Genomic DNA, 10,133 nt, shown 5'->3' with positions numbered 1-10,133 from the left:
AAAGGCATTGCTGTGGGTTAATCAAGTACTAATGAGCTGAAAGATGGGCTCCTGCACTAGGAGAGACCATCAAAAACACAGCACGACTCCAGGCAAGAGCTGCAGCATCTTCAGTGCAGGGATGCCCCAGCTGCCGCAAGGTCCCACGCAGAAATGGCTGCACGGTTCCTGCCGTGTCCCAAAAGCTGCAATTTCCCGTGTGAGACAAGCAGAAAGCAATGTGGCATCACACTGTTTGTTGTAGTGTGGCTCCTCTGCACAAAGCTAGGGACCTTTCCTAGGAGGCATGAGGTCAGTGGTGATTTAGGCTTTCCCTCCAGAAGAGGTCCTGGACAGTCACTGCTCCCAGGGACTCCCAGCAGTGGCACATTACACTGTCATCTCGTTCAGTCTGAAATTATACTAACCCCAGCTATTTTTCAGAGGCCACATCTACAGTTTTAGCAAAGAGCAGTTGCAGGAGGCTCTTGGGACCCCACTGTCTCCTCTATGCTCAGAAGCCTGCAAGTACAGCCACAGTGTCCTTCAGGACCGATGTGTCCAAGGAGGCTCAGGAACATTCATAGACTGCTTGGAGCACTCACAGGCTGGCCTCAGGAGTGGGTAACAATGCTAGGTGAGCTGAAGGTAGGAAACACTGGCATTTCTTCATTTGGTTACAGTAAAGACTTAGGCAATTAAAAAAAAAACAATAAACTTCTCACAGCATGCTTAGAATAAACAGTCATTCTTTATCATACAAAGTCACATCTTACATATAAATAATTTGAATGTCTCGCTCTTTCATGGAAAGTAACAGAGAAAAACCTTCAAGGTTGATACATGGGAGCTGGTATTAGAAATCATATAGGATCAACCCCAAATCCTGCATCCAAACACAGAGATATTTGGGTCCAGTGTTGACCTGTACACCACTTCCCTCCCCTGCATGGAAGGAACTGAATCAGGACCCTCCTTGGAGGACCACCCCCATCATCAACCTCTGGGTACAGATCCCAACCCTGCAACCTTGGCCTCATCACTGAAATCCAGTCCTTATTACATTTGCAGTAGTAAGAAAACCCCGTTTGTAGCTGCAGAAAGAGCTGTTGCCTTCTCCAAAGTGCATCATCTGTAGATTTTTGGAGGTGACTGAAATAACTAAGCCTACCGAAGCCGGATCCCTTGCAGCTATTTCTATTTCTTGGCTGACAAGCTGGCCAAAGCAGCAAAGCTAAGTATTGCACAGTCTAGCAACATCTGACTAAAACTGAGACCATTTATGTGGAACAGCAGTGTGGGAACAGAAAAGAAGCTAGTGGAGCAGCAAAGAGAAATTTGAGCTTTGATCAAGGAGACAGCAGCATTTGACTCTATCTGAGCTGGCAAGGAGATCCCATGCCAAAGCAAAATAAAACATGTCATTCTTTCCAGCAGATGAAATCTGCCCAGCAGTTTGTTCCTCCCAGGATCATTTTATGTGATCTCATTGTCTTTAAAGTCTTTCCCCTGAGGAAGCTGAACGTTTAATATAGACCACGGCGTTAGTATCCGGTACTAAATCAGTCCAGCTACTCTGGAATGAGGCGAGTGGGCGTCCTGGAAAGGAAATAAAAATGCAAGTTTAATAGAGGAGAGAGGTTCACCTTGACCCATGCTATTGATTGCAAAAGGCACAGGAACACACTGCTTGCTCAATGGAGGGTCACTCTGCCCTGCCATAGATGTGTTTTGCACCCCCAGTAAATTCCAGATGCTCAGAGTGTGCACAAGGAATGCATCTTCCAACCCCAGAGGCTTTTACATCTTGCTTTGCTTTACCAAGCAGCCTTAGGAGAGACCAGCACATTCCCACAGCTCTCATTAATCCAGCTGGAAAACTTAGGCACTTGGCATTTCAGCCACACAGTTCTGGCATCCTTGGCTGCAAAGATGAGCCATGAAACTGCAAGGAAGAAAAAAGTCAGGAAGGGAAGCACTAAAAACCTCAGGCATGGTGCAGGATGTCAGGGATCAGCACCCTAGCAAGGCACTGCAGAAAGGGTCCCTGTCCCAGTGCTTCTCCTGCATCCTCACCATGGTTTCAAGCAGGATTCCTTCCAGGCAGGCACTGCACAGAGCACTAAGAGCTGCCCTGTGAGGAAGCCAGATGTCCTGTGTTAGGCACAACTCACACAATCCATTGCTGGTGTGGAACTTGGTGGCTCAAAGAGATTTATGTTGCATCCATGTAAACGCTCTTATGTAACTAGTTTGGCACATGCCAGTTGCAGACAAGCCCTCAGAAAAGCTGCATTTTTGATAGTTTAGGGGGTTTTTTAAAATGTCATGTGAACTGACAAAACATGATCCTTCAGCATCATTGTGAGTGAAAACACTCATTTACCTCATTTAGTGTTTTACTTCAAGAAACAATTTAGCCCACGCTTGAAGTGTCAGCTAAATGAGATAATTTAAAATAATTCTGAAAACATGCTAACTGTAAGAGGCTATAATCAGAGCTAATTACAGGGACATTCTGGAAATCCCTTGGCTTGGGGCTTTCGTTTTGATAAAGGGGATAACAACTTGTAAGCTATGATTCTTTTAATTATAACAATAGTAACCACCTTCTTTTACACAGCCTCTTTCATCTCTAAAATCCCCACAGCTCTGCAAACTATACTTACCACAGGGATTGTTTAGCCTAACAGCAAAGTGAAGCCATCTCTGCAAGAAATGAGTAAGTGTTTAACAATACCTGGCAGTCCTGAGCAAAATTTGTAGAGGAAAAAAGGTGCAGAGGGAGAACATAATTGCTCTTGTGTCTCCTTACAAACACTCAGGGGATTTCTGGATGCCCACAGTGGCAGCCATCTGAGCTTGAGGATAAGGAAGGCAGCTTTTAGATGTGCCTGTAGGCTCAAGGCACTATGGAGGAAGGTAGCAGCACCACGTGGCAGCACCCTGTCACCCTGCCTGTCGGGACTCAGGACATCCCTCTGGGTGTCCAGACTTGCTGGGAGCCCTGCCAGGGGGCTCAGAGACCCTGGCACACAGCCCAGAACACCTGTGGGTTTGATTATGACCCATGGAGCAAATTGCCAGCTTTGTATGAAGACCTGAAAGCCACAGAAGTTTAATAATAAAGTTATCACTGGGATTTTGGGATTTTTGGGATTTTTAGAGTGGGGGTTTTGGGAACAAGATGGAAGGACTTGGGCGTGTCTAGTCTTTCTTCTTCTTCTTCTCTACCTCCATCTTCCTCCATCTTCTGCTGTGATGCTGGCACTTTGGCATTGGTTTAGAATAGAATCCCACTGTCTAACACAGGTGATAGGTATTGGAAAGTGATTGTAAACATGTTATATGTAGTTTGCACTACAAAGAAACAACACCGCCCCAAGGGCAGTCAGAGTGCCACTGGCTGTCCTGCTGAGCGGACCTTGGCTGGGCAGGAGAAAAACTTTTACAGATAAGATACAATAAACAACTCTGAGAGCAAAAACTGAAGAGCTCCGACTCATGCTTCGAACGCACGGGCCGCAACAGAGACTTTTCACATATCTCAGGGCTGCAATTAACTGCAGCACTCCCGAGACCTGCCCAAGCTCACCTGTCCAGGTCCTGTGCTGGGTGACAATGAAGCTCTGACAGTGCAGCTGGGAGTTACAGATGGCAGCGGCCTCCTCGGCGCTGTGGATGGACAGCAGGCAGCCCAGGTGGCTGTAGGAGGGCCAGCACTTGTGGCCTTCTCCTTCCACCGTCCGGAAACCCTTCAGGGAGATGTAGTCTGGGGACAGAAAGAGGGTGTTTGGGAAAACACTCCAGGTGCACTCTCAGAAGCCAACCTCCAAACAGCCTCTCCCACACCCCAGCCTCAAGAGCAGAAGCTTGTCACAGATCCAGCACCAAGCTACATGGGGCACAGACTGACCCCCCATCACGGTGCCACCCACAGAAACAGGAGACTGAGGAACCCCACTGGGGGAAAGGGAGGCCTGATCCTGCTCCTGACAAAAGACCTGACAAAGAGACCTGACAAGCCTGAGCAGGTGCTGTTCAGGCTATTGTTCACTGACTGCTAGGAGTCTCTCCCCACCTTCCCACACCTCTAGGATGGTGATCATTTTGGCACAGTACGTAGCCAATAGACAGGTGTTGTTGGAACATACCAGTAATTCCTGCTAAAGCTGCTGGTCCTTCCATGCAAATGACCAGATATCTTTGCTCATAACAATGCAAATTATAGTTCTTTCACATGTAAAGAGATTTCCTTCTGCAAGCCACCATCACCCACCACCTCATGTGAATGCTCAGGAAAACACAAGCCACAGTAACCACTGGATTTTTGAAACTTCCTTTTGATCAGCCTCATCTCTACCACTGAATGGGTCCTTTTCAGAGGAATGAACCTCATAAAGGCACATTTATCCATCCACAGGTCCAACAGAAAGATCTTCAGAGAAAAGGAACTTAGAGGGCATGAAGGCTCCAGATAACCTGCCACACTCATCTTGGTGCTGTCACCTCCCCACTCTACGTTTCCATAATCTGTGCTCAGCAGACAAAAGCCACACAGTCAAATTGGAAGTTTGAATATCAGCCCAGAAAACTGACCTGTTGGTCCAAAGGATAAGGATATCCCAAGACAGAAGCTACTCAGTTTGCTATCCCAGAACACTGATGTTCATTATGAGAAGAGTATTTAGAAGCAGTGCAAATACATGTCCATGCAGATTGTCTGCACTGCTTTTACTTTGCAAAGCAGCACAACCATGCATAGCTTCCATGGGAAAAAAACAGCAAAAGCCTGATCAAAAAAAGACACTTTTGGTGCTTTTTCTAGTGACTATAAACTACCTAAACCTAGGGGAGATCAGAATTTGACCAGTTACCAAGCGCCTCGCTCCCTCAGTAGTTACTTAGAGCATTCAAAATCAACTACCTTTTAAAAGAAGAGGTCTTTTCTGAAGATAGAGCCCAGACTTGTACAGATATAAAACCTTTTCAAAAGCTCTCAGGGTTTCATTTATTCCATATCGTAAATCACCTACATTTAAGGAAAAAGATGACAAAGATAAACAATTCCACAAAATACCATTTGGAGACTTCTAATAAAAAAGTTTATAAATATTAGCTGGTACCTGTTGCATTCAGAATATCACTCAAAAGGGGCTGCAAAGCTGGTGGTGCAGAGTGTGGCAAAAGATAGGTGAAAAAATACCTGCAAAAAATCCCAAAGGCTGATTAGAATACAGTGCCTTCATTTCCCTGGTGATTAAGTTGTCTACATTTTCCCGTGACTTGATTATCCATATGCAGCTAGTAAGTCTGCTTTGGTTACAAAGTTATGTTTGAGCACATCTTGGTGCCTCAGATGGTTCCTGTGAGTTGGGCTGAAAGCCTGGTCCTTGCTGCATGAAATCTACCTTGCAAAGCTTCATGTAATAAAGCTTCCCCTCATTCCCCTGGGCCATTTTTGTATACTAAGAAATGTATTTCCCACCAAAAAAAAAAAAAAAAAAGACCTGTATAAAAGAAGACTCACACAAGATCCTTCTCTTGCCCTGAAAAGGTTTGACCTCCTTATTGCCCCTGAAAAGTCAGGATGACTCATTTCCTGACCCTTCCACAAAATTCTTGTCCTAGGGAACAAGTGCACAAGAGACAGGGGCAACTGCAAGGCTGCAATAATCTATGTAGGGATTTACCCTTTAGCACTGAATCCTGGAAATCCAGGCTCCCTTGCTAAGTCCTTCTGTGCAAATATCCAGCTGCCAAGGCTTCCCTCCAGGATGTGACCTGCCAAGCATCAGTGGTGAGCAAAAGTCTGTGAGTTTTCAGCTGTTGGCCCACGTGAAGTGCTGCAGCAGCCTCACCCCCTTGCCTTTACCTGCCCCCTGCTCTCCCATAGGAGCCCACAGAGAGATTTGGAGATGAAGGGAAGCACTGGCCAGCCTGTTCCCAACAACAGGACTCAAAGCTGGTGGGGTTTGGCAGGTAGCCTGCACTGCCACTGCTTTCAGCAAGCACAGCCCGTGGATGTCAAGCACCAGGGTTTGTTTGGCAAACAGCAAATTTACAGGTGCAAGCTCTGGGGCAAGTTTTTAGAGGGCGTTGGGGAAAGGGAGCAGCAGAAGAAAGATGCCTTCATTCCCACCAGACAACAACTGTACTATTTTCCTGCCTTATAAGGAAAATAACTTGCTTCAAAGTGATTCTTAACAACCCTTTGACAGAGGTGAGGGGAATCACCACATGGAAGAAGAACAAGGTGCTAGAGGCTACATGGCAGGGCATGAGCTCAGCCACCCCAAATCTTCCCCCATGCAGCTGGACATACCGATACGCATTGAACAAATTCTTCTTTTCATTTATTCCTTCACATTTCCCAGCCATGGAGCACTTGAGAGGGAAACTTTTGGTAGGGAAGTCTATTGTGCAGTCATTATCTTCCTTGCAAGACAGCTCCTCGGTGCTGGCATCATCCATGTCTGTCACTTTTAGGTTTCCATCCACCATAACAAACTGCCTTGGCTGGAAATCCAAGAGGGCTATTGAACCCAGGGGGGAATGTGCCAAGTAAAACAGCAGTTTCACAAGACTCAGGCAAATCTGAGAAAGAGAAGATGAATATGCATGGAAAAAAACAGATGAAAAACAGCTATTAAATTGGAAGTAGAACAAAGGGGAGGGCATTCAATTAAATTAAAAGAGAAAAAACACATACAGAACTTAAAAGGTAATTATATGTATGCTACAAAATTTATTATCAACATTGCCACAGGATTTGACTGGTAAGTAGTTTAGCAACATTTTTTAAAAATGTGTGTACACAAAAAGAGACATTTACAGTTAGAAGAGCTAGAGGAGAAAGCTGTGAGGAAAACAATAGCAGTCTTCATGTTTCAGGAGCTATATTGATTTGCCAGTTGAAATCAGAAGAGTTTTTCCCAGTCTGGTATAAAATTAATAGATTCCCCTCCCTTCCCCCATGCTGCTCAATACAGACTGAGGCTCCATGGTCATTAATACCAGATTCATGCCTTGCTGCACCCCTCAGCAGTATGAATTTGGGCACACAATCATGCTTCTGAAGAATTAGTCAAGGCTTGCAATGTATTAATTGCCAGCTTTTTTGCTTTTATGACAACTTTCTGGCAGCAGTGAAAGGCCAGACAATACCTGACCCAGCAGAAAGCTTGGTAAACTATTTTTAAAAAAACAGAGCTAGAGAAGTGCATTTATACTGCACCAGCACTTTGCTCAAGCAGCTTTTTGCAGCAGTTTTCATTCAGTATCAGGAGCCCTGGCATCAGACAAAGTGCATCCTCAGCTGGGTGTGCCAGGCAGCCGCACGTCACCCCTCGCCACTGGCGATAGCGATCTGTGCAGGCGCGAGGGATTTTTCCCTTGGAACAGCTCGCACCATCCCTGGTATCTGATGTGGCTCATAACAAGGGAATCCCGTATGTTTAGACACCCTAATTAGGAAACAGGACTAGACAGTGCCAGGGTAAATTCTGAGTTAGTGTCTTCTGCAGTCAAGAGATTGTTAAAATCTCTAATGCCGCCATACCAAACTTTACCACCAGCTAATCCAGCGTCATGGGAGACTTTGGCACGCTTAAGAAGATGAGGTGCTAGGAAAGCTATGTAGAAGCCAGTATGGAATTGAAGAAAGTAAAACTCCCCAAGCCAAGAGAAATGACTGTGGAAGCTCTGATGCCATTTTAACTTGTTTAGGGAATCAATCATAAGAATCCCAGCTTTGCATCCTACAGCTGAGCGAGCAGTTGCCACACTCCCCCGCTGGCTCAGATGGCACGGCTCCCCTTCAACATTCAGGACCACATGCAGACAGAAATTTTATTTTAGGACTTTTGTTGTGCTTTTATTTTGCCTAAAGCGTTTCTTGCTGACACTAAGATACCCTTGCTTTTTTACATGATGCTTTTTTTTTGCCTCCTGGCACCCAAACAAGTAGTATTGAACCCCCAACTGAGCCCTTGAGGCAAACTGTAAAACAAGCTATAACCAAAGTAAGTGTCATGTCTCAAGTCATTCATATTCCTGGGGAGCATATGGGTCCCCGTGCAGGATGCCTAGGAGATGAGGCAGATCTCACTAGAAGGGCTGCAATCCTAGCACCTGCAGCAGGACGAAAGCAATTTAGTAGCGATTTTACTACAATTCCTAAAGGGCCAAAATCAGAAACACCACATAAACACATGGTGAGGGTCAGCTTGCTCAGCTTGTTGCCTGGAACAGGTAACATACAGCAAACCACAGACTCGGAGCGTGGTGATGTGGCTTTCCCAAGTCAGACTCGGGTAGCCGAAGGGCATCCTGACCAAAGCCCTTCTGCATATATATATGTATATATATGTATATATATGTATAGGGAATATAAAGGCAAAATGAACGTTATCGCGTAATCGAAGGTATTAACCACCGCCCCAGCACCGAGTAGAATTTCGTGCCTATCTCCTCCCAGATGAAGTTCTTTTAACACCGCTCTACGGAGAAAGAAACTAACCGTGAGACACCAAGCTAGGGCTGTGTTAATGTGATTTTAAAGGAATGAAAGGAAACGATTTACAGACAATTTGCGGGATCAAACAGAGTGTCAGCAGGAGAATCCCGTTTGTCCCAGCGGTCACCACCGGCTCTTCGCCGGTTTGCCCAGTTTGTGGTCTAAAAGCGACTGATAAAACTCCTTTGCTTTGTTTTCTTACTTTAAATCTTTCTTCCCAGGGGGTCTGCAGGAGCTGAATCATCTCCAGCGGGGATCCCAGCTCCAGCATGGCTGTGACCCGTAGCTCAGCATCTCCGCTGTTGTCATAGCATTGGCCGTGCAGCTGCGGGAGAGCAGAAGCCACGGTCGGGGCGATGTCGCTGCCACTGCCAGCAGATCTCGGCCGCCCGAGGACAGCGCGGGCACCACGGGCGGACCGGCTCAGCCCCGGCGGCGATTCCCCCGCCCCGCCGTGGCAGCGCCTCCCGCATCCCCCCGCCCCGCCGTGCCGTACCTTGACGATGCCGGGGTGCTGCAGGCGCTGCAGCAGCGTCACCTCCTTGAGCAGCTTGTAGGCGGCCAGGCGGCGGCAGCCGGCAGGAGCCCCGTACCGCTGCACGCAGCGCCGCACCTCCCGGCCCGCCCCGTGCACCGACTTGAGCGCCACGGTGCCTCCGCCCGCCAGCGCCGCCCGCGCCACCACCTTGGTGAAGCCCCAGCCCAGCACGCTGACGGCCGTGGCCCGGCTCAGGTCGCCGCAGCCCAGCCCCGCCGCGGCCGCCGCCTCCCCGCCGCCCGCCACCGCCTCCAGCCGCCGCAGGTCGCGCCGCCTCTGCCGCAGCTCCTCCCGCAAGCCCGGCGGCAGCAGCAGCGGCGGCGAGAAGCCCGGCTGCGCCTCACCGCCACCGCGGCCGGCCGGCAGCGCCGGGAGCGCCAGCAGCGCCAGCAGCGCCAGGGCCGGCAGCGCCAGCAGCGCGGCCGCGCTCAGCCGAGCTCCGCGCCGCGCCCGCCCCGCCGCTGCCGCCATGGAGAGCGGGGCTGCCCGCCCGGCTCCCGCCGCTGCGCGCCCGGCTCTGCCGCTCTGCCGCCCGCGCTCCGCCGCGCCGGCAAGCCGAGCGCCACCGAGGGGGCGTGTCGGGCCCCCGGCGCCCCCACCCCGCCCGCCCGGCCCGGCCCGGCCCGGCCCGGCCCCGCGGGCGCACGGGGCAGCGGCGGCACGGACCGCCCAGGGAGGGGAGGCGGCGGTGGAGCAGCCTTAGCGGTTCTAGAGGAGGTGGCCCGGGGTGGGAACCGGAGCTGCCGGGTGCGAGCGGCACATCCCCGCAGACACCCGGCCACGCTCCAGCGACGGCTGTTCATAGCAGAACACGCGGGTTTCACGGGCGTGAATGTCGTCAGCCCTGCTAGAGGGTACCGCAGATTACAGCCGAGGGATGTACGACGGGTTAAAATCAGTGAGAACTGGGATATCGCGTCTCCCTGCCGCTTAAAACTCTCAGGTTCGGTTTCTAAGAAGCGCAAACACTGGCACTTTCTCTTATTAGAAGGATAAACCCCATGAGGTTGAATCAGTAATACACTGTCTGAGCACGGAATTGGAATTTTTTCCAGGGGAAAAAAAAATCAAACCGAACCCGTCCTCCAGCAAAGCCAG

At 49.3% G+C, this 10,133-nt stretch overlaps 1 protein-coding gene across 1 annotated transcript; it reads right to left on the bottom strand.

Annotated features, from left to right (window-relative positions):
* Positions 1 to 711: 711 nt before the first annotated feature.
* On the bottom strand, positions 712 to 9,506 carry LOC118687350 (extracellular tyrosine-protein kinase PKDCC-like). The gene is made up of 7 exons (XM_036384276.2): positions 8,994 to 9,506; positions 8,700 to 8,822; positions 6,305 to 6,576; positions 5,106 to 5,185; positions 4,907 to 5,011; positions 3,575 to 3,751; positions 712 to 1,578 (listed from the first exon to the last, which is right to left on the bottom strand). The coding sequence occupies exons 1-7, from the start codon at positions 9,504 to 9,506 to the stop codon at positions 1,475 to 1,477; spliced, it is 1,374 nt and encodes a 457-aa protein (XP_036240169.1). The 3' UTR covers positions 712 to 1,474.
* Between the last annotated feature and the right edge of the window lie 627 nt (positions 9,507 to 10,133).

The sequence above is a fragment of the Molothrus ater genome, chromosome 6, assembly GCF_012460135.2.
Source record: "Molothrus ater isolate BHLD 08-10-18 breed brown headed cowbird chromosome 6, BPBGC_Mater_1.1, whole genome shotgun sequence".
Taxonomy (NCBI): Eukaryota; Metazoa; Chordata; class Aves; order Passeriformes; family Icteridae; genus Molothrus; species Molothrus ater.
The sequence above is the reverse complement of the archived record's forward strand: the minus strand, read 5'-3'. Positions and strand labels throughout refer to the sequence as shown.

What these genes read in the sequence shown, in the direction of transcription:
- LOC118687350 (XM_036384276.2), bottom strand. Translation starts at nt 9,506, where the DNA reads ATGGCGGCAGCGGCGGGGCGGGCGCGGCGCGGAGCTCGGCTGAGCGCG. An exon ending in AATTTGTTCAATGCGTATCG is followed by an intron (nt 5,186 to 6,304) that starts GTATGTCCAGCT and finishes GATTTTTTGCAG; the next exon opens with GTATTTTTTCACCTATCTTT. An exon ending in CCAGCACAGGACCTGGACAG is followed by an intron (nt 1,579 to 3,574) that starts GTGAGCTTGGGC and finishes TTTCCTTTCCAG; the next exon opens with GACGCCCACTCGCCTCATTC.